The 27,074-nt window shown below is 44.7% G+C and overlaps 5 protein-coding genes across 17 annotated transcripts in view; 2 read left to right on the top strand and 3 right to left on the bottom strand.

Annotated features, from left to right (window-relative positions):
• Positions 1–1,754, top strand: part of LOC117138001 (serine/threonine-protein kinase N) — a 36,411-nt gene extending 34,657 nt beyond the window's left edge. For all 11 annotated transcript variants that reach the window (XM_033299794.1, XM_033299793.1, XM_033299795.1 and 8 more), the window contains 3 exons: positions 27–134; positions 200–340; positions 407–1,754. In XM_033299794.1, coding sequence (XP_033155685.1) covers positions 27–134; positions 200–340; positions 407–550 — 393 coding nt within the window. In that variant the 3' untranslated portion in view covers positions 551–1,754. The remainder of the gene's footprint in view (positions 1–26; positions 135–199; positions 341–406) is intronic.
• LOC117138005 lies at positions 1,028–2,602 on the bottom strand. 2 transcript variants are annotated; one of them, XM_033299806.1, is made up of 4 exons: positions 2,440–2,602; positions 2,290–2,374; positions 2,086–2,236; positions 1,028–2,028 (listed from the first exon to the last, which is right to left on the bottom strand). In XM_033299806.1, exons 1-4 carry the CDS (start codon positions 2,440–2,442, stop codon positions 1,923–1,925), a joined length of 345 nt encoding a protein of 114 aa, XP_033155697.1. In that variant the 5' UTR covers positions 2,443–2,602; the 3' UTR covers positions 1,028–1,922. The 2 variants fall into 2 exon arrangements, with proteins under 2 accessions (XP_033155697.1, XP_033155698.1); XM_033299807.1 differs by having other exon boundaries at positions 1,028–2,025.
• A 4,750-nt stretch (positions 2,603–7,352) lies between these two features.
• Positions 7,353–26,694, top strand: LOC117136405 (locomotion-related protein Hikaru genki). 2 transcript variants are annotated; one of them, XM_033297301.1, is made up of 9 exons: positions 7,353–7,803; positions 19,028–20,155; positions 21,853–22,077; positions 22,643–22,740; positions 23,304–23,378; positions 23,822–24,158; positions 24,386–24,874; positions 25,199–25,381; positions 25,688–26,694. In XM_033297301.1, the coding sequence occupies exons 1-9, from the start codon at positions 7,674–7,676 to the stop codon at positions 25,894–25,896; spliced, it is 2,874 nt and encodes a 957-aa protein (XP_033153192.1). In that variant the 5' UTR covers positions 7,353–7,673; the 3' UTR covers positions 25,897–26,694. The 2 variants fall into 2 exon arrangements, with proteins under 2 accessions (XP_033153192.1, XP_033153193.1); XM_033297302.1 differs by lacking the exon at positions 23,304–23,378.
• On the bottom strand, positions 10,098–14,508 carry LOC117137146. The gene is made up of 16 exons (XM_033298450.1): positions 14,271–14,508; positions 13,981–14,181; positions 13,836–13,917; positions 13,679–13,779; positions 13,341–13,611; positions 13,059–13,276; positions 12,690–13,004; positions 12,469–12,627; positions 11,918–12,169; positions 11,647–11,847; positions 11,509–11,590; positions 11,355–11,455; positions 11,026–11,296; positions 10,756–10,973; positions 10,384–10,698; positions 10,098–10,328 (listed from the first exon to the last, which is right to left on the bottom strand). The coding sequence occupies exons 1-16, from the start codon at positions 14,467–14,469 to the stop codon at positions 10,168–10,170; spliced, it is 3,147 nt and encodes a 1,048-aa protein (XP_033154341.1). The 5' UTR covers positions 14,470–14,508; the 3' UTR covers positions 10,098–10,167.
• Positions 14,785–17,068, bottom strand: LOC117136406 (probable cytochrome P450 4p2). The gene is made up of 8 exons (XM_033297303.1): positions 16,867–17,068; positions 16,586–16,786; positions 16,450–16,531; positions 16,174–16,274; positions 15,846–16,116; positions 15,563–15,783; positions 15,187–15,501; positions 14,785–15,119 (listed from the first exon to the last, which is right to left on the bottom strand). The coding sequence occupies exons 1-8, from the start codon at positions 17,066–17,068 to the stop codon at positions 14,953–14,955; spliced, it is 1,560 nt and encodes a 519-aa protein (XP_033153194.1). The 3' UTR covers positions 14,785–14,952.
• Positions 26,695–27,074: the final 380 nt, after the last annotated feature.

The following is a 27,074-nucleotide window of genomic DNA, read 5'->3' as shown; positions in this document are numbered from 1 at the left end:
ATAATCATCGTAATTAATGTTTACAGTCCCCATTCCCTGGTGACGATGAGGAGGAAGTATTCGATTCAATTGTCAACGATGAGGTGCGCTATCCGCGCTTCCTCTCGCTGGAGGCCATAGCCGTGATGCGTAGGGTAAGCTGATTGATTGCATAAGTAACAATTCGAAAGGAGAACTTAATTCCAAATTTTTTTGGCAGCTTTTGCGTAAGAACCCAGAGAGACGTCTGGGATCCTCGGAACGGGATGCGGAGGATGTTAAGAAACAGGCATTCTTCCGGTCGATTGTGTGGGATGACCTGCTCCTGCGAAAGGTTAAACCACCATTCGTGCCGACAATTGTAAGTTGAATTGCAACATTTAATATATAATTGCACATATTAACATTGTTTCCAACTGCCTTGCAGAACCACTTGGAGGATGTGTCAAACTTTGACGAGGAGTTCACGTCGGAGAAGGCTCAGTTAACGCCACCGAAGGAGCCGCGACACTTGACCGAGGAGGAGCAGGTGCTCTTCCAGGACTTTTCATACACGGCCGAATGGTGTTAGAAGCTCGTTGTTAGTTCAAGGATTTACCAACGGGCCTAGCCCGATCGTTGTAGCCTTTGGCTTTTGCTTTTACTTGTGTACGAAATTGGTTTCGAGTAATTTTACTTGGCTTAGTAGTCGATGTGAGTTCAATATTTATACATGAAGACAGCATGATCATACAGATACAGGACATATATATTTACAAACGATATCTATATAGAAAATACATCTACTAACGAGAGAACTTTTGATTGCTGCTTACTGGCCGAGAGACCAACAAAAACCAAAATACCTAGTTGTCCACGTTGTGGAAAAGCAAGCATTTGTCAATCATCCATGCAACCGGTTCAGCATACAGTACCCACAAATCATCCCACATTGTCGTTGCATTGTACAGCATATAGAGTTGTTTCCTTTTCCAAACACGAGGACGCATTGAATAGTCTGACAAACCCTAGGAAAGCCTTATACGCAAAGTTGTAGTTTTGGAAATCGTTTTTTAAGACCGGATACAAATAGATTTTATAGATGAGAAGTGTATGTCTACACCCCAGAGCAGTCATTGCAACCTATTTTCATAATCAACATACAAGAACAAAGATATATTTTATACATATATTGCATGCACATCCCAGGAATCGTCTAGCTAACGAGCTCATCTTCTATACGACATACATACATATTTATCTAGTAAAGTGAGAGAAAGTGAAATATTTACAGTTTTAACATGTAAGCCCTGTAAATTGCCTTGCGCGTTTTATCAACTCCCCAGCCCATTGCCCGAGTTGTGTTATAATTTAAACATATTTTTTACGTCATATACAAACGCAAACATTTGTTATTTATTATTATTATAACTATTATACAAGAAACTGTATTGCTTTGAGCATTTTTATTCGACGCTAGATCGATGATTGTGAACGATTTGTTTTGCATGCGCGGTGTGCTTTAAACCAGATATGAGGATCAGAAAACTTATAACCGCTTAACGGGATGGAGTTTGGAAATTCCGTGGATGGATGCATGCAATCGGATTGTTGTACTCTTAAGATCTATGTTGTATTTAATGTAACTTTTAGTTCGATTTAAGCTTGTAATAATCGATTATTGAAACGTAGTCTAAGCTATCATTATGTGAAGATAATTATTGATAATTACAATTATGATAACGATTTTGCACCCCTCATGCGAATCGAAACGAGTATAAACAATGCAGATCTTCTATTGTCATTTTTATTATGATTATGCTCACAACTTGCGGCTATAATCATCGATTTAAGTTTAAATCTGGAAAGTCGGATTGGTTCACATCCAGTCACATTGTTTAGTTTCAAGTTGTGACTGTAATTTGTATTTATGATATGATTTTAAATAAATGTATCTATCGCTATTATTTAGCTGCTGTTTTTGTCGACTGGTTTTCGCTGAGACCTTCGCTCATTTGATAATACAAAATATTGGCGGTATTGTCCACAATGGCTACAAATATGTTGCTGCTAGGGAATAAAGTGGTTAAGATCATAAGAATTAAATTCCGGATTTTTAATACGCACCGTTTTTTAAGCTTTTCGTGTAAAGATTTTATGATTCTGAAGTCAATTGCTTTTGTGTGCAGAACCGGTACATAAACTTTATCATTTTTCATCAAATAAAACACTTTCAGGTTGGGATCATAGTGGGGTTGAAATTCGGCGCCTGGTTCCTCTAATGCATTATAATAATTATTAAATTGAAAATGAAATATTCTTGACTTTTACCATTTTTCAAGTCGTTGTATATTTGAAAACCCAATGCGGCGGTCAAATCATCGGGGCATACAGTTGTAAAGTCATTGAGTTCCAGCTGGAAGTCAAGCGAATACAATACAGTTTGAGAGCAGCCGGTGATGGGGTGTTGTATTGCCTTACCATGGCCGAAAAAACAGTGAATGCATAAAGGTGTAGCTATTTTTGTGAGTAATAAGCATAGGTAGTTATATTAATTGGTGTAATTTAAGACTTGCAGTTTTAATAACAATAACTTTTAACCAAAACTTATTTTCTGCGTCAGATTCACAACAGCTGTTGGGAAGGGCTGCCAACTGCGCGCAATCTTAACATATTGTTACTAGTGCTGTGAAGGCCTAAATCGTTTGAATGTTGGCGCGATTTTAATATATTTTAATATAAAGACTAAAATGTATATAAAAAATAAAAGAATTTGAATGACGTTTAAGAAAGAAGCAATTTTAATGCTAAGAATCGAAATAAGGTACAAATTGCCCATCTGCTAAATGCCCTATCAAAACATAATCTTAGTATGCAGACATTGTCTTTGTCTAGACAAACTGGCAGCGCAACTTGATTCCTCGACAGCCAGAAACGCCCAACCCCAAGGATCCACAACTCCAAGCTCTGCGAGCGAAGACAAGAAAGAGGCAACAAATTATGCTAAGTAGATGCAGTTGGCCGGAGAAGGGGCAGCAGGATATGCATGTGGGGCAGTTTCCAAGACATTTTCCCAGCGCTCTCCGGAGTTTCCCCAGTCCCTATACGTCTGGTCTCAGTGATAAGGGTTTGGCAGCCGCATCCAAGGGATTTCCACATGCGCATATCAATGGGCGTCTGCGATAAGCAACTTATGCTTACTGAAATATGGAAAACAGTCGTCCGCAACAACATGCAAAATACAGTAGAACATAGAAAATAGTTTAAATAATTTGCAATGTCTAAACTTTTTACTTTCATAGACTAGTAGTTTTAAGCTTAACAAAAATATGGTATGAAGCCAACTTTTAATCCAGTCGATTTGAAATTGTGGTTTTGTAACCCGTAAACTGAATAATGTCTCTGAAAAACTTTAGCTACAAAAATAATTCCATTCAACTTAGCGAGTTTCGACTGCAGTTGGAAGGGAGCTTGGTCCGAAGTTTTGCCAGGATGCCAAGGATATTCAATTAGGCAGCTCGATAGGGGGCAGTGTGTACCTGGGATCAATGCGAGGAAGCAAAGTTGCTGCGACTCCCAGCGAGGCGAAGCCATCGCAAACTGGCAACGTAAACCAGATGTTGCGGTGAATGGCCATTATGGAGCTTGTCAATGCCAGTTGGTCAGGAGAGGCGGCAGCGGCAGCTGGAGCGAAAGGGGGCAAGTCATCCGAGGCAATTACACTGGGACGACAAGGACACCGAAGGCAGTTGCTACTATAACACACACACAGACTCATACTCGGACTCATACTCATACCCACCCCGCTGTGCGTGAGGTTACTTAATGCTGTTTACTGGCCAAAGTTTGTCCTGCCATTGGCCATTGACCACTGGACGGAACTGGCTTGAGTCCGGGAGTTGGCCACAACATTACTTGCACTGGCTGGGTTTTATTCTCGCCATAACCATTGCTCCACGGCAAATGGCCCATTGGAGCATTTATGGCCAAGTTCCATGCGTCGCCATTCCTTCTTCTTTTTCATTCAATGGCTCTATCTGGGCGGCTTTAATTAAAAAGCTTTTTATAAGCACTTTAAACAATACTTTTATGTATAGAAAATGCTAAGCTATAGGTTAAAATGTATAAAGAGCAGCGAAAACTAAACTTTTTCCACTTTGCATTTGAATTAATATAATTTTAGCATTTCCCTATGCTCTTCGCAAGCATTTATCCCCCAAAAATGCAGAATACCCACATGCACCACAATTGAAGGGTCGTTGTTGTGGCTCGTTGCTGCCACTTAACGTATTTGCCACGGATTCCCCCACCGCCTCCCACCTGTTATGCCTGCACTGACCTCTGACCGCTGCCGAATGCAGAGGAGATGGCTGTCGTTGAGGGAGCTTTAATCGACCAAACTGCCACTGCACCTGCGGGATCAATTGAGATTTATTGCTGGGTCGTGTCAGTTGTGTTTCGCTGGCTTCCCACGGCTACTTCTGCATTTGTGCACATTTTATGCTGCTGGCCAGCAATTAGACACTTATTTAATTTGCAGCGGGAATTTACAGCTGGCACTTTGGATTTGCCCACTGACCCGGCTAGTTGGGTGTTTTGGGCCAACAAACCGACGGCTGCGGTTAACTTTGGCCAGCAGGGAATGCCAATATGCCCTAATTCCAACCGCAAAGAGGAGAGTCCTTCAAGAACTTTTTGTCATCACACACTTTGCTCCCAATATTTGTATCTAAATATCTGTTAGTGCAAAATAATTTGTAGCTGCGATTTGCGCAGATTGTGGTCTTGTTGGCTTCGCTCTTTAATGACATTTTGAGCGTCTTAATGACTTAATGGCCCTTTGGTCGTCAAAACGCTTTTGCCGCATCATTGGCAATGCAATTAACTCGAGCATTTGCTGGTGCCCGCTTTTTGTGTGCCAAGTGTCCTGGCGTAATTAGTTGGCCACTTCCGCTTCCACTTCCTTGCCGCCATCGCAGCCGTGTCTGTCTGCGCGAGTCCTTTAATGGATTTCGCCTCTGACTGCGCGCGAAAATTCATTAAAACTCGATAATTGCATGACAAGACAAGATCCTGGAATTTGGCCATCGGGTGCGAGTCCTTGTTTATCCCTCGGCTCGCTATCTGGCAAATGGCGTTAAGAACCAGTTGATTTACTTGCCATTGGGATTGCTATCCACTCGGTGCACTGAGCAAAATAAGTAATAACTGATCCAATCAGTTAAGAAATCTGAGAATATTAATTTAAACTCAAAGAATATATTATTTTGGTTGTATTCTAAAGTGTTAAGATACACGTTGAGAACAACAAGAAAATTACTTAAAGCCATAATTTCATTAAAACGAAGAGGAGATTATTTCATTTAAAAAGAGGATCAACAATTGAATGTGTAGTTATTAAATCTGCCAACCAAGCTGGCCAAAGTAAATATTCCTTTTGCGTGACTTACTATGCATATTATATTATTCATTCTTCCGAAATGAGGATTCGGTAAGCCATGTGTTTGTTGCGTTGCACAGCCAGTGAGTAATTGTCTTGATTAAATAATTAAATCTGCTGAATGCAGGCATTTTAATCTAGGATAGCTGCGTCCATGTCAGGTGCACGCACTTCATTGGCACCCAGGAAATCATTGGTTATTAGCCTTCGGCCCGTCGGCATCGAGATGTAATTTCAGCCTGCGGTTGCAGGGCAGCAAATTGAATTTTGCTGTAAAGCCGTTCGTTGCCGAAGGCAGGATAAACATGCTAAACGTATAAATTTTCAGCCTGATTGCATTCCAAAGTTTCGGGCCACTAGAGCCACTAGGACGGCATGCCAGAAATTATACACAAAAGATAATGCCGCTGCACAATTGGATTGCCAGTTGAGGGGGCGGAGGGGGAGGCTGAATGCAGCACACAAACATTCATTTTCCACTCGACTGGAGTTGAGCGCGTTTCGCATTCGCATTCGCATTTGGTATTTCGCATTTCAGCAAAATTTCAATGCGACAGACAAGAGCGACCCAGACGGTATTGTTAGGGTTACGCTTTTGGACCATGGCTAACCTGAACCTCCAATGAGTGACATTTATCTTGCGAGGACAACGAGGGGCGTCCTGTCGTCGGAGCATTCATTTGCGTAATTAGTGGCCAAGTGGCAGCCGCAACCTGGTTGCCAAATGCCATTTGGCTTCGGTCGCAGAGCAGAGGCCTCGAAATCACCGCAACTGCTGCTTGATTATTGGCCAGGACCAAAAGGAATGGCCAAGCAGACAGACGACGTCAGCACAATTGATAGCATACTTCTAAGGGCAGCGGCAGCTGAGGAGCAGCAAAGGTGAGTCCCTGGCAGACCACTTAGCTCGACTCCACTCCTTATCCACAGTGGGAATGTACCCGCTTTGAACTTTTAGTAAAAACGGAAAGACATTTGAAATTAGAAGCATATACATATTATAATACAATTAGCTACAGCACTTTCATTCTATTTAATACATGACTTATCACATTTGAAATTTTAATATGCACACACTACCTATTGATTTATTTAAGATTTTTATATGTTATTTTATTAAATATTATACTACATATTTAGTTGCTAAGCTTACAGAATAGTAGGAATCATACAATTTCAACTTTAGCAGTTATTGTCAGTGTATCCAAAAATGTAATTATCATAATTATATCATATTTAATAGACAATTACCTCAATTTAATAAAGACAGTTGTCTTAATTTAATAAAGGTAGTTGTATATTTATTGTAGTTAATGTGCTCGTGTTTTTCGGGCTATTTAAATCTCAGTTTTAAGCTAAAAACATTTTTAACACCAATTTCCCTTAGTTAATTAGGTAATAGTAATTGATTTTCTGCGATTGATTCACTGCTGCAGCAGTAAAAAGTATCTGCCTGAACTAAGGAAGTATAATTAAATTAGTTTTAAACTGGAAAGTAACCGAATCAACGTGGCAAGCAAGCGGAAAACTTCATTTGTAGCTGGGGATTGGCCACGTGGGTGGGTGGTGTTCTTTGGGTGGGTTAGGGGGGGAGTGGGAGAAAGGAGAGCTACGTGAGAGTTACAAGGGCACGCACACAGACACACGGGCACAGCGAAAAGCGAAAGCGGCGAGAGAGGAAAATCGGAAAAGAGGAATAACAGCAACAGCAACAGCAATGGCAATGCCAACAGCGACTAAGCAAAACATGGGCCAAACCAAAACAAAAACACACGATTTGCCGGCAAAATGCACGTGACACATCCTTTGGCGAGCTTCGTCGAGTGCGAACCTTCGTCGAATGCCGAATGCAGCCGATTGCAGCCGAACGAAGCGGAGCCGAAGCTGCGCAGAATCCAACGAGCGGTATAAAAGCGAGACGCTCGCAGCACTCGTGGCATTCGATTGTCGTCGCTCGAGAGGATAGGTGCCCATCTCCGAAAAGGATTTAACCCCGCAAAGGACTCTAAGTAAAAGTGAAACTTTAAAGCCAAAGAGCACACACACACGCGCACACGTTGCATACAGTTTGGCGCGAGTGTGGGTGACTGCTGGCGGTACGCCAGTGTGTGTGTGAGTTGGCCAAGTGGATTTCTATTTTTGGCCCATTAAGAAGGCAACTCGTGAAGTGCAGTGGTGTTAAATTCGGTGCTCTTTGAAAGGACTCATCGGGTTGCTAAACAAACGGAAACAAAACAACGCCGAAACTCTGGCAATCGCAATCTGATCCTTGGACATGTGGAGCAGGCAGCGAATGCGCCATAAGCCGCTTTGGGCCCTAATATCCTTGACCGTTTTGCTGCTGGTCCTGGACAAAAGCAATGCCAACACGGAGCCCGTCGAGACCAGCACCACATCCGAGCCAGGTGAGTCCTAATTGCCCCGCACACACGTGGGCTCCTCCGTTTGACCTTCACTCGCTGGGCGGACGAAAAGCGTAAATAAATTATGACGGGCCGCCTCGAACTCGGTCACTTTATTGAATGGCCTTCCACGCATCCATGGAAGTCGACCAGCTCCCAGCTCCCAGCTTCCAGCTCCCAGCGATTATCACACACGCTCGAGCAAAAAGGATATAAATCCGGAGTAGAAATGAATCCGACTCGGGGAGGGGAAGCTGCAGAGCGCAAGAGCAAATAACTGGCAGCAAATGAAATATTTCACGGCATCTGCAGCACAAAGGCAATCAAAGCGAGCCGAGAGCCCATGGGCAACCTTAATCCCAATCAGAGTCAACAAACAAGCAAGGGCATCGCGAAAACGGGGCACTGCGGGAAATAGTTGGCAACAAATTATTAAGCTTTTCATATTGAACTATTAAAGACATGCTCATAAGGTGCAAGGATAATAGCTTTTATTATGAATCAATCAAAGCATGATTCTTGAAGTTAGTTTTCAAAAGCAATCATCACACACTTTATTTTAAGAGTAAAGACCAGTAAAAAGATTATGGGAAAATAGAAATGAATTACGTAGAAGATTTTTTTGGCCTTTAATATTGAATTTCAAGATAAGCTACTTTAATTGTATTTATCTGTTTTTACTCAATTTACTCAAAAATATTTTCCAAAAGTTGCATTATTATTACCTTTTCATTATAAAGTATGGCTATTGAATATTCTAATCATGTGTAATCATTATTAAGAAGCAAACTTAAGGCATCCTTTCGATCGTTAGACCTCTTCTCCTAGAACTGCAATCATCTGAATTTCGCTGGCAGTCACCAATATTTTCTCTCAGTGCAGAAGGGGAAGGGAAGCTGAAAGGTAGCTCTAGCAAGCGGCAATTGCACGAAAGTCCGTAATGAAGTATGGCAGGCAGGCCGTCCGAGGCTGGTAATAGAAATTAATAGCGTCGTGTGTGAGTTTTGCGAAAGGGAAGGTAGAATTGGACTGGGAATGGGTGGATGTGGGGTAAAGGACAAGGGAAGTGGGAAAAAGGATACAGGGGAAGTGTAAAGTGCCCGACAGCGACACGCAGATGCGCATAAAGTAATTAATTCACTCTGCCTCCATCGGCATCGCCATCGCCATCCCTCCAGTCTTCTGGTTGCCTTCTAATTTCCCCTGGCAAATCGACAGGACCAGCTGTTGAGTTGCTGAGCTTTTGGGTTTCGTTCTTCAGTCAGGCAAAAGTGCGGCGCACTTCTATTTTATTTTTCTTTTGTGGCGGTTATTGCGACTTCTTATTTCGACTTTTGATGCGCAGTTTGGCAGTCAGTCAGGTGAGAGGGGTGCCGATTCTGAGGTTTTCTGAGATCCAAACGCTCGCTTGACACATGTGAAAGCGAGGGAAATTTAATTTACATGACTCACAAATGGAATCCATTTAATGTTGACTTATGGCGACGAAGCACTAGCGCACAGAGCACTGATGAAATATGCAGTAACCGGAGTAGCAGCTAAAACCAGAGCTGCCTTTCGCCCATTTCCATGTGCTGTCCCATAAATCCTGGGCCCACAGGATGGATGATGATGTTGGAACGAGTTGGGCGCACACTAAAAAATATGCGTTTTGAATAAGTTTTTTAATACGCCCCGTAGACCAAAGAAACCACACATTAAAGACAAGCTAACCTTCGAAACGGGATGAATTGATATAATTATTTTATAAAATTAACAGGCAACTAAAGATAGATGGAACTATTTTCAGTGCACCACACACGGTGCATTTTGCGAGCCCATGGTCACATGTCTCTTTGCCACATTTTATGTGCTTAGAACAAAGCTGAGTCTGCATTATGCATGCAAATGGTATAACTGAGTAACGAACTGTCAAAATCGCAGTTAAAGCAAAAAGGAGTCAGTGGGAAAGGGATGTAGCCTCGGCAGGAGGAGGAAAACCAAATGACAAAAAGTCGCCAGCGCATTATGCATTTGCATTCCCATATATGTGAGCTAAAGGACAGAGATTACTTGACTTTTCCTGGGCTGCCTAGAAAATAGGAGCAGAAGGAGGAGGAAGAGGAAATGACAGGGAGCTCCCACTGTGTGGGAAATGGGAGTTGGAATTGCAATAGCTGCTGGAATAGAGGAGAACTGCTTCTGCCCGCCAGGGCATGAATGATTTATAGGGCGGCAGCTGTCGAGATGCCAACGATTATCGGCCATAAGCTAGTCACAGGACATTTTTGCACCCAGAGAAGAAAGGAGTCTTTGGATGAAACTATTGTTCATTGCACATTATGGCTAACAGAGTTCCGTGTATAAGTCCATTCCTTTAAAGCTGCCTCATTTTCTCCTCACGAGCTTCACGTGAATCTGGTTCTTGGTCCGCAGTGTTAGGCCAGTTTGAAACACAATTGTCTTCGGATCGATTTCCGGTAGAATTTGGAACTGCTTCAGTAGGGCCACCATTAGGGTTTTCATCTCCTGCATGGCAAATTTTTGACCTGCACAGAAAAGGATATGTAAAACCATTCCATGAGAGTAAGCAGTATCACATACCTATGCAATTTCTCTGACCAGCACTGAATGGAATATAGGCGTAGGTGTGACGGTTCTGCGAGTTTTCGGGCAGGAATCTCTCCGGGCGGAACTCTTCGGGGGAATCCCAGTATTCGGGATTGCGATGGATGTCGAAGACATGAACAGCAATCTGGGAGCCCTTTGGCAAGATGAGACCGTTTCCCAGTTCAGTTTCCCGCGTAGTTTCCCTACCCATGGCGGGAACAGAGGGAAACAGGCGCATGGTTTCCTTGATAAAGTATTCCAGGTTCTTCAATTTGTTCAACTGCCCAATGTCCAAGTTGTTTAACTCATCTGAAAGAATTGATTTTTTTTTTAAAGCGTAAGTTTAGTAATTCCAGCTCATTTAACCATCTATGTTAGCCTGGATCTCTTGGTAGCATTTTTCTTGCTCCTCGGGATATAACGACATGTTCATTAGTCCAAAGATGAGCCCGATTGAGGTAGTATCGTATCCCTCAAACATCAGAGTGTCCACCTCCTCACAAATCCCAATGTGATCGATGAGGCCATCCTTTTCAGCAAGAATTAGGGTGTCCAGCATGGCGAAGCGCTTTTTACTGGTAAATCTAAAGTAATCGGTATTGTTATGCAATCTTGCAAGACTTTAAAATGCCTTACAATTCATCTTCAGCTGTCTGAGTGTTTCCTCTGCTATCCATATCATCATTCAGCTGATCTCTCCTCTTGGCAATAATCTCACTGGAAAATCCGTGGACCACATCGAGGGCAGACGTGTAATCCTTTTCGGCAAACATCTTGAAAAGTGTATCGCTCCATAGAAGTGGATTGCTCATGCGACGAATGAAGCATTCTTCGATCTGACGGAAGTTCTCCCGGTAACGATCCCCCTTCTCGGCCATCTCGTCCAGCTTCACACCCATAGCCGTCTCTGCAGATATGGTTGTGGTTTTATAATTAACAAATTTTTAAAACTTATTGGATCTCACCACAAATACTATTCAGAGTAAATCTGGGAATGACTTCGTTCAACGAGATGACTGCCTCGTCTTTGCCTTTGAATTGCTCTAGGAACTTCAGACTCTCCGTTCTAGTAAAGTCAATTGGTTTTGAATAGTTACTACGTTAGTACTCCAAACTCACATTAAAATTTCCTGAAACTGGTTTAAGATATTGAAATGGAATGTTGGGGTAAGCATCTTGCGTCGTGCATGCCATTTCTTTCCTAAAAAGCGTGATAGCGTTGTAAGACAAATGAAGCATGTGCTAATCCAAACTCACCTGTGGATGTCAACAGCCCAGTTCTCAGAAATGGATGTAGGAAAAAGTAAACTGTTCCCTTGTTTATTAGATTTGGATCATTAAGCACATGTTCCGCACTATCCGCGTCTATAACATTGTAGATGGCCGTTCCAATTGCGTATTCCGCGTAGCTTTTGCCCAGTTTTTTTGCACAGTCACGCGAGTGTTCAAAAACGCCAGCTGATTGTATAATTAGAATAACAGCCATGAGATGATGGCATTAGCATAGATAAGCCAGAATATAACTCACAGTGATCTTTGCCATACAAGTCGAAGCTGTTGGCAAATATGGTACTGCCCTTCACGAACGGAGCAATACTTTCTGGGGGCTGTCCATTCTTGGTTCGAATCCTCTTGGCAAAGAATCCGAGAATGCAGTAATCCCTGTTCAGCCTATAGATCCACTGAAATAGCACAATGAAAGCTCCGACGAGCCACAGAAATAACATTTTTAGAGAACCGCATCCGCGGATTTGTCTCGCCAAACTGATCACTGAGATCACTAGCAGCCGGTTTTATAAACCAACAATTCCGGTATAAAAAGCGAAACTGATTAGATTGTCTCACACGCATGGTTCAGTTCACAAGCGAATGCTATGATATTAGATTTGCTATCTAGGTACACTGAGGAATACATTGTGCTAGTACATACAATAAATTCTTTATAAATATACGATTCAGCAGTTTATTGATTTGGATGCAATAAAATGATCCATCCAGATCTTAATGAATAACATCTAGTTAGACTGAACTTTAACAAATTATTAAATAAGTCCTTATATGGCACTGAGCACCTAACTCACTCTCGCCTCACAAGCTTTACGCGAATCTTGTCCTGGGTGCGCAGCGTTATACCCGTATGGAAGACGATCTTCTCCGGATCGATAGCCTTCAAAACCTTGAACTGCTTCAGAAGGACCACCATCAGCGTTTTCATCTCCTGCATGGCATACTTTTGACCTGCAAAATAAAAGCAATCATTAGAAAGTCATGGGATAGAGAGAATCAAGATCCTCGCTTACCAATACAATTTCTTTGTCCAGCACTGAAAGGAACATAAGCGTACGTGTGACGATCCTGCACATTTTCGGGTTGGAATCTCTCCGGTCGGAACTCATCAGGGGAATCCCAGTACTTGGCATTGCGATGGATGTCAAAGACATGAATGGTTATCTGTGCACCCTTTGGCAGGATCAGTCCATTGGCCAGTTCAGTCTCCTGGACGGCCTCACGACCCATAATCGGCACCGAGGGAAACAGGCGCATGGTTTCCTTCATGAAGTACTCCAGGTACTTGAGCTTGTTCAACTGGCTGACATCCAAGTTGCTCAGGTCATCTGAAAACGATCTGATAAGAGGTTTCATTTAAGTGCTACGTGCACTTGGCTTACCATCTATGTGCTCTTGAATCTCCTGGAAACATAACTCTTGCTTGTCAGGGTTTAGGGACATGTTCATTAGACCAAAAATGAGGCCAATTGAGGTGGTATCGTAGCCCTCAAACATCAGAGTGTCCACCTCCTCACAGATGCCACTGTGATCGATGAGGCCATCCTTCTCAGCATAAATTAGGGTGTCCAGCATGGCGAAACGCTTCTTTGAGGCAAAGCTAATGTTACATTTATAAGTACCATATAAAGTCAACTTGAAAGTTAGCTCCCCAATTTACATACCCCTCATCATCAGCGGTCTGGGTGCTTGAACTTTTGTCGAGCTCATCCTTTAGCAAATCCCTCCTTTTGGCAATAATCTCGCTCGAAAAGCCATGAACCACATCGAGGGCGGATGCGTAATCCTTGGCAGCAAACATTTCGAAGAGCTTGTCGCCCCAGAAAAGTGGGTTACTCAAGCGACGAATGAAGCATTCCTCAATCTGACTGAAGTTCTCCCGGTATCGATCCCCCTTTTCGGCCATCTCGTCCAACTTAACACCCATTGCGGTTTCTGAAGATTTGAAAAATATGTACATTTGTGGGGTGAATCTATTAAGTTAGGGTATTGGCTAACCTACCACAAATACTGTTTAGAGTAAATCTCGGAATAACATCGTGTAACGTTATGGTTACCTCATCTTGACCCTCAAATTGTTGCAAGAACTTTTGACTCTCCGTTCTGAAAGCAGAATGCATCAGTTGCTTAAGGTATTTGATAAAATTAAGGAATCTTACTTAAAGATCTCCTGGAACTGGTTCAAAATGTTGAAATGGAACGTAGGGGTGAGCATCTTGCGGCGAGCATGCCATTTTTTGCCTGTAAGGGAATGAAAGGAGCATGAAGAATAGGGGCGAGTTACGAATCCACATCTCAACTCACCCGTCGATGTCAGCAAGCCCGTCCTTAGGAATGGATGTAGGAAGTTGTAGACGAGCCCCTTGGTTATAAGATTGGGATGATTCATCACATTTTCCGCGCTATCCGCATCGATAATGTTGTAAATCGGCGATCCAAAGGAATATTCTATGTAGCTAGTACCCAATTCCTTAGCACGCTCACGCGAGTGATCGAAAACACCAGCTAGACACTCATTAATGAACATTCGTAAAGATAACAGCTAGGTTGTATCAACTAAATGGGGTCAAAGTTCAGCCATTTCTACTACTCACCGTGATCTCGCCCATACAGATCGAAGGTGTTGCCGAATATGGTTTTGCCCTTGGGCATGGGAGCGATGATCTTCACAGGGGTTCCATCTTTCGATCGGATTCTTTTGGTGAAGAAGGACAGGATGTGGTAGTCCTTGTTGGCTCTGTGGAGCCAGTGCAGCAGCGCACTCAGGGCCAGAACCAGCCACAAGACAATCATATCGGCACAACCGCGTTGACGGAACTCTCGTTCCACACTGATTGCACCGATCGCAGGTTTCTATCTAGACAGCTATACTATCAGCCGGTTTTATAGCAACAATTACACGTATAAACTGCCGAAACTGATTAGATTGCACCGTGTACACATATATTTGCGCTCGACTAGCTCCGATTTGTGGTTGAGTTCATCTAACAATAACAATAACACATGCCGTTCGGCTAGTTTGTTTAAATAAAAGCTTGGAACAATGTGTCATTTGACTGCCGGAAAACCGGTTAACTGAAAGAGTAGATTGCACTATTATCATTGACATAATTTCTGATTCATTTATTGTTAACATTATTCGTCCAATGTATTGCTTCAAGCTACGACGATTAGCATTGGAAAGTCAGGGCTAGTTAGTCATCTAATATCAGCAGCGCACTTAAATCAATTTTACACTTAGTAAGCATGTAAGGAATATCCTTAAATCGATAAACACTAAACGCAATTCCGCCTCACAAGCTTGACTTTTATTTTATTTTTGAAGCGCAAGGTTATGCCCACTTGGAAGACAATGGACCTGGGATCGATAACAGGCAGGATCTTGAATTGCTTGAGGATGACCACCATCAGGGTCTTCATCTCCTGCATGGCGTACTTCTGGCCTTTGTGGTTAAAAGAGATAGATAATACACATATGAGAACCGGACATTTTGAATACTTTTCCCTTACCTATGCAGTTCCTTTGTCCAGCACTGAATGGAATGTAGGCGTAAGGATGCCTTTTCAGGCAGTTCTCGGGTAGGAATCGCTCTGGGCGGAATTCTTCGGGGGTTTCCCAGTACTTGGCATTGCGATGGATGTCAAAGACGTGTATATTAATCTGAGAGCGCTTCGGCAGGATTAGACCATTCTCCAGCTCCGTTTCCTGCAGTGTCTGACGACCCATAATGGGAATCGAAGGATACAGGCGCATGGTTTCCTTTATGAAGTAGCCCAGATATTTTAGTTTACTTAGTTGACTTAGGTTCAGGTTGCTCAGGTCGTCTGGAAAGGTTCGGGAATCAAGATCTTAGACTGTCACGATTATCTGAACAGAATGAATTACCCAGAATGTGCTCCTGGATCTCCTGGTAGCAAAGTTCCTGTTGAGCGGCATATAGAGACATATTCATTAGTCCGAAAACCAGACCAATGGATGTGGTATCGTAACCCTCAGCCATCAGCGTGTCCACCTCCTCACAAATCCCAATATCGTCGATTAGTCCATCCTTTTGGGCGCAAATCAAGGTGTCCAGCATGGCGAAGCGCTTCTTCCTAATCACGCATCTGATGTTCGGAAGACGGAGCATATCAGTATCAGTGAACAAGCAATTTCAAAATAAGCTCACATATCATCGTCAGCCGTTTGAGTGGCTCTTCGATTTTCCAGCTCCTCCTCAAGTAGAACTCTGCGTTTCGCGATTATCTCGCTGGAAAATTCGTGTACCACTTTTAGAGCTGCGTTGTACTTGTGTCCTGCAAAGATGTTGTATACACAATCGTCCCAGTAGAGCGGGTTTACTATGCGCCTGGTAAATCCTTCGTCGATTATGTGAAAGTTCTCCCTGTAGCGATCGCCCTTCTCTGCCATTTCATCCAGTTTGATTCCCATGGCAGTTTCTATTCAAGAAATCATTAATTGTTAAAGAGCACTTTAAATATTTAATATTTTGGTACCACAAATGCTGTTCAGGGTAAATTTGGCTATGCGGTCCCTCAAGGAAACTATACATTCATTTTGTCCTTCGAACTGACTAACGAACTTCAAGCTTTCCGCTCTGAAAAAAGAAAATTTATTAAAATTTTAGAATCATTCGTAAGCTAGTAAGCCTAGTCATACCATAAAGAAAATAACTCAAAGGTAAGTCAAAGATGACTGCTTACATATCGCATTTTAAGGGAGTCCAAAGTTAATAATATTGTAAAATATCACTTGTTACGAAAGGCACTTACATAAAGATTTCTTGGAACTGGTTCAATATGTCCATGTGGAATGTCCTAGTGAGCATACCGCGTCGCGTATGCCACTTCTTTTCTGAAATAAAGAATCTTTAATCCGGCGTTCAATTTTTAAGATTTCGTTGCTCACCTGTCGCTGTTAGAACGCCAGTTCTTAGGAAAGGGTGTAGAAAATTATATATTACGCCCTTCGTTATCAGATTGGGATCATTCAGTATGTTCGCTGCATTATGCGCATCTATAACATTGAAGGTGGAGAACCCCATGGCGTACTGCAGATAGCTGTCTCCGCTTTTCTTCGCCAACTGGCGCATGTGAGTGAATACCTGGTCTAATTATGCGAATAAACCAAGGGGAAAAGAAGTCTTATAAAGATAAGAAGCCCGATGTCAAAGTTCACCTTCTACGCACCAGAGTCTTTTCCGAAGAGATCGAAGCAGTTGGCGAACACAGTTCGACCCTTGGGCATGGGCACTACGCTGTCCAATGGTTTGCCATCCTTGGTTCGAACCCTCCGGGCAAAAAAGGCCAAGATGTTGTAGTCTTTGTTTACCTTGTAGATCCAGTGGACGACCACACTTATGGCCACCGAAAGCCACAGAAGCCAAACCATTGTGGGCGAACTGGATCGGTGGGCTTCACTCTCAGCACTGTTTTGGTTTTTTCGGTTCCCAGCTCTCGATCCACGCGAGCTTTTCACTATCAGCTCCACAGAGAACCGGCTCAGAATTGATTAGATTTGGATCTGTGTTATAAAGTTGTTATAAACATTGTACACATGTATGAATCTTTGTTCTTGTTTGTTTGTTTCGTCGCTCAGCTGGTCGATATTTAATCTCACGTTCACCCAATAAGCTTTTCATTGGTGTCTAATTTTAATCGATACACTAGTATGTTCACATGTATTAAAGCTCATTTGTGAGCCAATGTGCTTTGCACATTTTTCTTTATAGGGGATAATTTATCTCTAATTCAAGCACATTGAGTTCTCACAACAGATAATTGGGCGTATTAATTCAAAATCTGTAATTTCCCACGTAATTTCTATCGATATGTCTAACAAATTGCCTTCACACTCCCACCAGCTAAGTAACGGGTATCTGATAGTCGAGGTTAGCCATTGTCTTTTCTGGTACGAAGCGTATGTCTTGAATTAAAATTGAAATCATTAGAGTCATTTTGGTCGACATCTTGTTGAAAGGCATTTGCAGTAGTAAAAAAAACCCGACTGAAATATTTTTTTGCTTTTAGTGGCTCATTTAATAATTCGAAAGCAAAGCTTTTGACATGCTAAAAACGTCATCGGAGTACTTTAATGAAATTATACCTATTCTACGTTAAATATACAAGGCCTTAGAGTATTTTCATAAGCAATTTAAAACCACAGCCAATAGATAAATAATAATCTTAACTTATATTACTTAAAACGTAATGTTTGTTAGCTTAACTGAATATGCATGAATGAATTCTCAGCTGACTGCATTGCAATCCTCTAAGGGGTATAAAATATTCAGCTAAAACTCTCGCTTTAGGTAACTTTAAACCTTTGCAACAAAGTATTTCATCTAGACGGAATTTTTATAAAGTTAACTTGTATCTTTCGCCTTAATCAACTGAGTGGCAGTGTCCGATGGCCATAGCTCATTTTTCCTTTGACACTCTGTTGCATTTGCCCGGACAGCTAATTGGCGATTGCAATTCATCAATTAAAAGGCATTCTGTGATTTTATTTGCCAGCGCCATTATACATCACTCGACCTACTTTTCCGACAAAGTGCATGACACGTTACGGACAAAAGGAAAAGTGAGTAAAGGGCGGAGCTGGGCTGGGAAAACTTTAATTCCGCCGTCGGCGATTACCGAAGGCCGACTGGAGATGGAAATGGCGGAAAACGGAAAATGCTGCCACGACTTTAGCTCTCCGCTGCAGCTGACTGAAATCCTGATTCTGATTCCGATTCCGACTCTGACTCTGACTCTGTTTCTGCTCGAGTTCCTCCTGGCCTCCACCTCTCATGTAAAATTGAAACTTGAGCTGTGCGTTTGGGCCACGACCTTCTGCGCCGCCCACTCCGCCTCCTGATTACTTGCCTGCATGCCAAATGCATATTGGAAATTTGCAATTTCGATGGCACTCAAAGTCTGGCGACGTCAAGTGGAAAGTTCTTCCCAGCCAGGCCAAGTTATCAAATTAGATCACATATGAAATATTTATGGCAAGAGTTTCTGGCAGACTAGAAATTGCATTACCTCCAGTCGAGCCGAAGTCTTGGGTGAATTCGTTTGGCAAACCCTCACTGAGGCAAATTATTGAATGATTTATTCAATGGATTGAGACATTGTTGCCTCTGCTATATAATTTCATTACGTTTAAATGGCAATTTTGTGCACCTAAGTGATATTATAATTTGTATTATTATTAGTAATTACTATCATATTTACACCAACATCAATTAAAGCGCATTCAGCGAAATGTTTTCACATTTTTCTCATTTATAAGTGATAATATTCCAGTATGTATTACTGTTTTTTCCCAGTGCTCTTATTTCCCGCTTTCATTATCCATTCGCAGATGCCTCGCCAGGCTGTCGGGCGCCGGATGTGCGCTTCACGATTGTCAAGCCGGAAGCGACGACGGAGCAGCCGCTGGCCAAATTCGAGACCACGCAGATCTACCTGCCGGAGGACTTCACCACGGCGGATGTGGAGTTCGTGGACTCTGTGCCGCGTCACCCCAACGAGAACCATGCGGCCGTAATCAATCCGTACTCCCTGGACCTGGGCGACGACCACTTGCATGTGGGCGATGCGGCCGCCAGTTTGGTTGGCGACGATGATCTGGGTGACGAGGACGAGGACCACCACGGGGACCCGGAGGATAAGCGCTTAAATGCCAATCGAAAGCAGGGCAAACGAAGGCGCGCGGGCTCAGGCCGTCGGCGGAGGATTGAGAATGAAAATGGACAGACAGGCAGGGGTCGTGGCAGTCGATATAAGCGGCATGCCATCCTCCATGACACGGAAGCCTCACCGGAAACGGATCGCTGGGCGGGCAGCAAGCTGGCAGCCGAGGGAGATGTGTACTATGTCCACATAGCCGATATCCTGAAGAGCCGTGAGCCAAATCGTGAATTGAAATCGAAGCTGCACAAGCTCAAAATGAAGGCCAGATTGAACAAGTGCCTGGCGGAGGGTGGCAAGGAGAAGTGCACAAGGCTCCTCAAGAAGAAGCCCAAGAAGAAGGTCGTCGAGAAGGAGCAGAGCCTGAAGAAGGAGAAGAAGTTCCCCAAGGCAGAACAGTCCAAGAAAAAGGTACCCGAGAACGGACAAACGCCAAAGGAGGACGAACTGGAACTGGACCAGCCGGAGACCGCTGCTCATCACCGCCGCCGCGGGGACAGTCACGCTGCAGAGCTCGACCAGCGTGACCGGAGCCCGCGATGGCGCCGCCGGCGCAGCACCGAGTTCAAGGGCGATCTCGGCCAGCTGCCACCGGAGTCCGGAATCGGGCCGGAGCCGGAACCGCTAGCGGATCAGGATCTGAAGGATCTACAGCAGTACGGAAATCAGTCGAGCAGTGCACGAGTGGCCCTGTTGTGGCAACGTGTTAAGCGCAAGTCCGGCAAGACCACGGGTGCACTGAGCCGTCCGAAGGGTGGTGGCGACTCCAGCTCCAAGACCACCAGTCGCAAGGACAAGGGTGAGTGTGCGCTCGCACGGCGGCCAGACACTGGCAATGCCACAGTGCCCAATGCCTTTGAAGCCTTGATTTGCCGTCGCTGTCGCTGTCTCGTTGTCTGTCTGTCCGTCCGTGTCGCGCTGTCCGATCTCGCAGAGATCTCACTGTGGGCGGAATCATCCGCCCGGAAATCCCTTGCAAAGGTTGAAGGTCGCCAAGTGGCAGTACAAGCTAGGAGTGGTCCGTTAGAAGCCCGCGGCTGTTAACTGTTGGGTCACAAAATAAGAACCATCTTTAACTTTAAAATCTTTTGACAATGTAAATATGCTTCAAATGACAAATATTTTCCAGAGCTTGGTGTTAATATAATATTAATATTTAAAATATTCCATCAGGTTGTAATTGGTTTTATCTATGCAATACTACTTAAAATTACGCATACGCACCGTTGAATAGTTAGCCATTTTAAATGCAAAATTAAGTATACGCCCAGTTAGCCAGCCATTGAGTAGTGAAACCCATGGCAGCTCCGACTTTCAAGCGGCTGGCCAGCAGCTTAGGCGCCTCATCATGCCCTGGAGCTTTATAGTGTGGCAACATTTTGACAATGTCTAGCAGCGAGTATTGAAACGCTTTTGCAAGGGCATTTCAGCCAACAGCAGCACACATGAGTACACACGAACACCCAAACATTAACGGAAGTTGAGAGCGGAGGACACACCGAACATACTCGTAAAAGCTAATCGCAGTCACAGCCAAAGCCACAGCCATCGCATCTAACCATAGCATCCTATCCAGCCATGGCTCATCCCCCTAGCAAAATCACACCTTCGCCAAACACCCAACAGCCCACCAAAAGCCCACCTGTCCTGCCATTTTCCACCCTCTCTGACGGCTTTTCATTACCCCATTTCCGCCATCGGTGCTGCGTGGTCATGGTTTATTTGCCAGTCCATATCTTTGTCGTGGTTAGAGTTCAGAGTTGAGAGTTGTCCGCTGCCGGTTGGCCCTTTGTTCTGGCCGGAATGATTTTCCTTTTGGCTCCTTTGTTTGCCTTCGGCTTCAGCTGGGGCCCCTTTGTCCGAGTCCTTCTTGGCATCCTTTACTGCTTTATTCATCTTTTTTTCTATTTTCTATTAGCCAGCATAATATTATCTTTGGTGTTATCTCTGCGTTTTCACATCTCCCTTATTTTAGTGCCGTCTTTTGATGGGGTTTCTGGGAAATGAAGTTGTATCCTGTTAAGTGGCCACTTCGCCAGCCTTCTGGTTTTCTTTTAATGCATATCTAAGCACTTGGAGCAGCCCATTGAAGTTTTCAGCTGGCAGCACTTTTCGCACGTCTCGTGGTTTCTCGATGGCTTCTCCTTGGCTTAATGTGTGTGCCCAAGGGGCGTACTTGAGGATTTTGCAGCCTCTTTCGCACTTTCGGCGCGACTTGGAGTCGAGTTTTGGGTCAACTTGGATGGGCATTAAGATCGCTCATTGTCCACCGGCACTTCATTAGCATACTCATCTTCATCCGCATCTGCATCTGCATCAGCATCTTCATCTGCATTTCATTCGCATGCCGTTCAACGGCTCATTAGATGCTTGCTCTATTTGCTCTATCCCCCTCTGAACGTCTATCTACCCCCTCCCCTGTTTCTTGGCATGGTACATTGCCCATCTCACGACGCCCACACCTTCTGCTCTTCTCGTCCCGCCTCGAAAATCCAGGTATCTACGACGAGGAGGCTGGCTACACGCCCATCCATCCAGACGACCCGGAGTTCGACGAGGAGGAGGAGGAGGACGAGGAGGTCGACATCCTGCAGCAGTTCACCGAGGTGTCGGAGATCCGCTTCCCGGGCGAGATCGGACCCATGGGCGATCGGCGGCTGTGCAAGATCCGCTGCGTCAAGGGCAAGTGGGTGGGTCCGTTGTGCGCCACCAACGAGGAGGGTAAGTGAACTGCTCCCGCCTGCAACAACTCACGCCCACGACAATGCACCATCAAATATTGAAGTATTGACATACACACAGATACTTAGTTGCAGTTGCAGATACATAGCTCCAATTACAGATACACTTAAGCCACACAAACAGTTGCGAATTCATTTATTTACGTGCGCAAATAAAGACTACACAATCAGTACACAAGCGAATACAGCACACAATCAGATTGTTGTTTCATTTTAACCCAATTAAAATTCTCTCCACTTAAAGTTACACGGCGAAATGGGAACGTACATCGTTAATTTATTCACTTTAATTTTCTATCATAACAATATTCCACTCATCATATGGATTCTGAATCGTAACAACTAACCTATAAAAGATGAATTAACTTTACAGCAAAGAAAAAGCTAGTTTCATAGTTTCTACACACTTTTTTAGATCCTTAAATTCTTAAGTTGATGTAGAATAACCTTAAAAACACGCCACACACTAAACATATTGGCTAAGAATCTGTACAAGTTAATATTTGGTATGATATTTCTCCTCCGTGCGGCTACGTAATCCCCAGACGATAATGGGAATGTGAAGTTCCAGCCGCTCTACAAGAGCTGCCACGTGAACCGGATACCATCGCACTTGCTGCTCAGCTACCGCAACATTTCAGTGGTAAGTGGTTAGAGGTCGAAGGTCCTCGGATCCTTGGGTCAGCTGGCTGCCGCACTACCACCACCACCACCACCACCACTACCACCACTACAGCACAAGAACACCTACATGCAACGCACACGCACACACCGATACACCCAGTACTCGTACATGCATACGTTTTGTAGATTTCCGGAGATTGCCCGCGTTCATGTCTTTAACTCTAACTCGACTGCTTTTGCGAGGGGATCTCAGCTTAGCTCAGCTCCGATCTCAATTTCGATTTCGATATCGAATTCGATCTCGACTGCGACCTCGATCTACTATCTCTCTCTCTGCCTGCGCCTCTGCTTGTCTCTGTCTACTCGCACCTGTCTATCGCTCTATCCTCATATCTCAGCCTGAAAATCTCACCTAATAATTCTCAATACCGCAATACTCGTATCGCAATTTCGAAATATCTCAAGACCAGCGACCAAGCCATCTGCATGCCGACGCTCGAGCGAAATCGGGCGAAATACAAACGAAAACGATTCTCTACAGTATGTGTGTTTTTTGGTACTCTCTGATTCTCTCTCTTGCAGACACCGATCCCACCAAATCGCGGCTGGCGTAAAACGCGATTATCCAAATCGACACTTCTCTCAAATACAGAAATTGTGAGTCGTCGTAGTAGCTGTGTAGTATTGTGTAGAATTGCACCCACAAGAAACCCACAGGCAAAGCACCGACACACACAGAAACACACAACAGATACCACCCACAAACACCCACCACCAGCAGGGAGCTAACAGATAAAAGATACAGTTCACAAGATACAACATACAAGTTGAGCGTAACAAGTTTCAACATACCAGATACAGATACCCACACTCAGATACTCGCACACGGAGAATGTTAAATGCGAGGACTGCACGCCAGAGCAACCAGCGCCACTTTCCCAGTTCACGGGAACGTCTGATTATTTGATAACTTTCTCCACTTTCTCTCTCTCTCTTCTTCTTTCTCCCTGTGCTTTCTCTCCCCCCATCCCGACCTCCAAAATACCATATGCACCCTTTCGCTTTTCCTCACCGCTTGCTTGCGATTTGCCCTTCTGCAGAATGTGGGATGGGATCTGCCGCACGGACACTCGCTGCAGGCGCGCTGCCAGGAGCTGGGCATCTACAAGCTCCTGGGAGAGTCCAGGGTCCTCTGCTCCAACGGCCTGTGGGCTCCGCGGATGCCCAGCTGCGTCCCCACCACGGTGCTGACTAACTACTCGGAGGACAGCGCCCCCTCGATCCGCATAAAGATCTTCAATGGCTCCCACTCCTTTGAGCCATCCGGCGTCATGGCCGTTCCGCCGCACAGCACAGTGCTCATGGACTGCATGTATCCGAGGGTTAGGGGCACTCCGGAGTGGAGCTGGACCAGCTGGTACATGCAGTATTCCACAGGTAAGCCCAGCTCCTTCTGCTCTACTTAATGAGAGAGTCTTCTAGGAAAAGAGCGAGAGAAATCGCTTTAACGTGTTTTGAGTAACGAGTCTAACGAAACTAACGAGAAAATATGGCCCTTCAACTGCTTGATAACTATAATACTCCGAATAGTTAATATTCAGATTCTAACCATTGCAGCTGGTCAAAGCTCTGATTTTTCTGAAAAATACCTCTCCCCCCTACAGGATGGTCTCCTGCCCAGGAGGAGAAAGCGGTGCGCTACCGGCTGAGCATCAAGAATATCGAGAACAACGACTCCGGCACCTTCACCTGCACCTCACCGCGCGGACTGACCAACAGCATTGCCGTCGTGGTGGCCACTTCGACGTGTCCGCAGCTGACAGAGCCGCTGGCGCCGCTCAAGCTGCGCCTCGAGGGCAACAAGCTGGGCCAGCGGGCGCACTACGAGTGCCCCGAGGGCTTCCGGCTGGACGGCGCCTGGAACGCCACCTGCCTGGCCTCCGGCAATTGGTCATCGCCGACGCCGACCTGCCATGCCATTCAGTGTCCGCGTCTGGAGCTGGACGACCCGCACCTCAGCCTGATCGAGCTGAACACCTCGGCATGGGGGCGGGCGGTGTTCAAATGCCAGTGGGGCTTCAAGCTGACCGGACCGGCGCAGCTGGACTGTGAGCCGTCGGGCGTCTGGAGTGGCCCCGTACCGCGTTGCAAAGGTGAGCGATGCATTCGAAACTTCCTTGATAAGGAAGTATGTAACTATCTTAGTACCTTAGGTTAGGGGTCCTTGTTACCAGGCTATGTATCAGCAAATAGCTATAAATTTTATTGGTACTATAAATTTGCTATCTGCAAATCACCTAATCCCCAATACAGCTGTCTAAAAGTATGCAATGAAGAATCTCGATTTGGTATTGCACACTTTTCGACACCTTTTAAAGTTGCTCCCCATTCTCCTGGCATATCTGTGCTTATCCGGTACTAACTTTCGAATAACCTCTGTTGCTGGTGCACCCCTCCGCTGACCGCTGCCCCCGCAGTCATTCAGTGCGTGATGCCAGTGGCGCCGCTCAACGGGCGCATCGGGGGCACCAGCCTGAGCCAGAGGCGCCTCACCGTGGGCGCCCTGGTCACGTTCAGCTGCAACGACGGGCACAGCCTGGTGGGCGAGTCGAGCATCATCTGCACGGAGAACGGACAGTGGTCGCACTCGCCGCCATTTTGTAAGTAGACTCGCTACTCACTCACACACTCACTGACATAGACACGTATATGTATATGCGTGCGCTGCGAGAGATTGCCGGCGCACCGCACCGCTCCACCGTTCCACCGATCCTCCTCCTCCTCGTGGGCCCGCTCACAGATCAACCCAATTAATGACTCTTGTGTTGTATTTCCGCCGAACAAACGACCGATTTCGATACCGATCACGAATCATCATTAACATACCTGATACCTGAAACCTGAAACCACCTGATACAATCCGTACACGCACGCATGACATGCCCACTGACCATCCACGATCTCAGGCAAATCGCAGTGCCCCTATCCCGGCGATCCGCCCAACGGGCTGATAGCGCCGCTCAAGTTCAACTACGACGCCGGAGACTACCTGAGTGTCCAGTGCCGGCCCGGATTTGTCCAGAGTTACGAGGGTCCGCCCGAGCGGCCCAAATGCCAGCCGGATGGCCGGTGGTCCGGTCCGATGCCGAAGTGCAAGAGCTACGAGGAGGTGTAACCTCCAGGACCTCCAGAGATTGAAGCCGAGGATTCGCCGCCAAGTCAGCATTACGGGTCCTCCATCTGAGCGGATGCTGTAATTCCGAATGCAGATCGAAACCGAGTGATATTTAGATTAACTTAGTGAGAGGTATCAAAATTAATAGATATTTTATCAGATAGGTTCAATTCAAATCATTGTCTTTCTGTGGCCCACGAATCTTTCAAGAACTCTCCTTTCGAACGCTTTTGAAACTATGTATGTACTCCAAATAGATCAAGTTGATCTTGCACACTCTACAGATATTTGTTCTTCAGATTGAATAAACTTTGCGCTTGCATTTCATTACGAAGTATCCTTGTACTAACACTAACTATTTAATGAAATATATAATCAACATCTGCGTACAGGTATTTATGTATTACGTATTCTGGTTGCAACTAAAAGTTACATAAATGTAAATGTTTAAACGAAAACAAGCGAAAAACTTACCCACAGTGCGAATAAAAAACAAAACAAAACATATAGATATATATATATATATAGATTAACGATTCTATTCCACCATATAAATGTATTACACTGACAGAAATGCGGATTGCAGCAGCAGTTGTTGGACGAGTGTTGATTAGTTAGGAGCTAAGAAATGCCAAGCTAAGTGGCGCCCCGCATCCGGGGCCCTATAATGTCATATCCATTCCTTAAGAGGCAGAGAGAGGAGCACATTTAGGTATTGCATAGTGTATTGTAGGCAGCTGCAATCTTTGTGTAAAGTAAAGACCGTTTTAAATAAAATACGATATTGTGTAAAATGCAGTTCTCGGCCTTAAACTCTCTTTTGCCTGTTGGCTCTGGGACTTCTCTGAAGAAGTAATGTATCTGTAAGCTGCGCGAAAGTGTGCCAAGGAAATCCATGTGCACGTGTTTCTCTTTCGCCTAAGCCAGCTGCTAATGCGAGCACAGGAGCAACATCCCCTGCAGCAACAACACATACAGATGCAGCATCCACAGCAGCAGCAGCATCAACGGCGGTAACATCTACACCAGCAACCAAAGCAAACAGTTACTTCATAAGCGTGAGCTGCACTGGCAAAAAAGCTTGGATTTAGTGTGACCATCTATATGAATGAAAACCAAGTGTGACAATGTAAGCTAAAGTTCGGTCCAAATTAGGGCATTATCCACAACTATAGACA

This window comes from Drosophila mauritiana, chromosome 2R (genome assembly GCF_004382145.1).
Source record: "Drosophila mauritiana strain mau12 chromosome 2R, ASM438214v1, whole genome shotgun sequence".
NCBI classification, from domain to species: domain Eukaryota; kingdom Metazoa; phylum Arthropoda; class Insecta; order Diptera; family Drosophilidae; genus Drosophila; species Drosophila mauritiana.
The sequence above is the reverse complement of the archived record's forward strand: the minus strand, read 5'-3'. Positions and strand labels throughout refer to the sequence as shown.

What these genes read in the sequence shown, in the direction of transcription:
- LOC117137146 (XM_033298450.1), bottom strand. Translation starts at nt 14,469, where the DNA reads ATGATTGTCTTGTGGCTGGTTCTGGCCCTGAGTGCGCTGCTGCACTGG. An exon ending in CTTGTATGGCAAAGATCACT is followed by an intron (nt 11,848 to 11,917) that starts GTGAGTTATATT and finishes TTATACAATCAG; the next exon opens with CTGGCGTTTTTGAACACTCG. An exon ending in TACTCTGAATAGTATTTGTG is followed by an intron (nt 11,297 to 11,354) that starts GTGAGATCCAAT and finishes CCATATCTGCAG; the next exon opens with AGACGGCTATGGGTGTGAAG.
- LOC117136406 (XM_033297303.1), bottom strand. Translation starts at nt 17,068, where the DNA reads ATGGTTTGGCTTCTGTGGCTTTCGGTGGCCATAAGTGTGGTCGTCCAC. An exon ending in TCTCTTCGGAAAAGACTCTG is followed by an intron (nt 16,787 to 16,866) that starts GTGCGTAGAAGG and finishes TCGCATAATTAG; the next exon opens with ACCAGGTATTCACTCACATG. An exon ending in TACCCTGAACAGCATTTGTG is followed by an intron (nt 16,117 to 16,173) that starts GTACCAAAATAT and finishes TTTCTTGAATAG; the next exon opens with AAACTGCCATGGGAATCAAA.
- LOC117138005 (XM_033299806.1), bottom strand. An exon ending in ATACAACGACTTGAAAAATG is followed by an intron (nt 2,237 to 2,289) that starts GTAAAAGTCAAG and finishes ATAATGCATTAG; the next exon opens with AGGAACCAGGCGCCGAATTT. An exon ending in CACGAAAAGCTTAAAAAACG is followed by an intron (nt 2,029 to 2,085) that starts GTGCGTATTAAA and finishes TTTATTCCCTAG; the next exon opens with CAGCAACATATTTGTAGCCA.
- LOC117136405 (XM_033297301.1), top strand. Translation starts at nt 7,674, where the DNA reads ATGTGGAGCAGGCAGCGAATGCGCCATAAGCCGCTTTGGGCCCTAATA. An exon ending in GTACATGCAGTATTCCACAG is followed by an intron (nt 24,159 to 24,385) that starts GTAAGCCCAGCT and finishes TCCCCCCTACAG; the next exon opens with GATGGTCTCCTGCCCAGGAG. An exon ending in CCCCGTACCGCGTTGCAAAG is followed by an intron (nt 24,875 to 25,198) that starts GTGAGCGATGCA and finishes CTGCCCCCGCAG; the next exon opens with TCATTCAGTGCGTGATGCCA.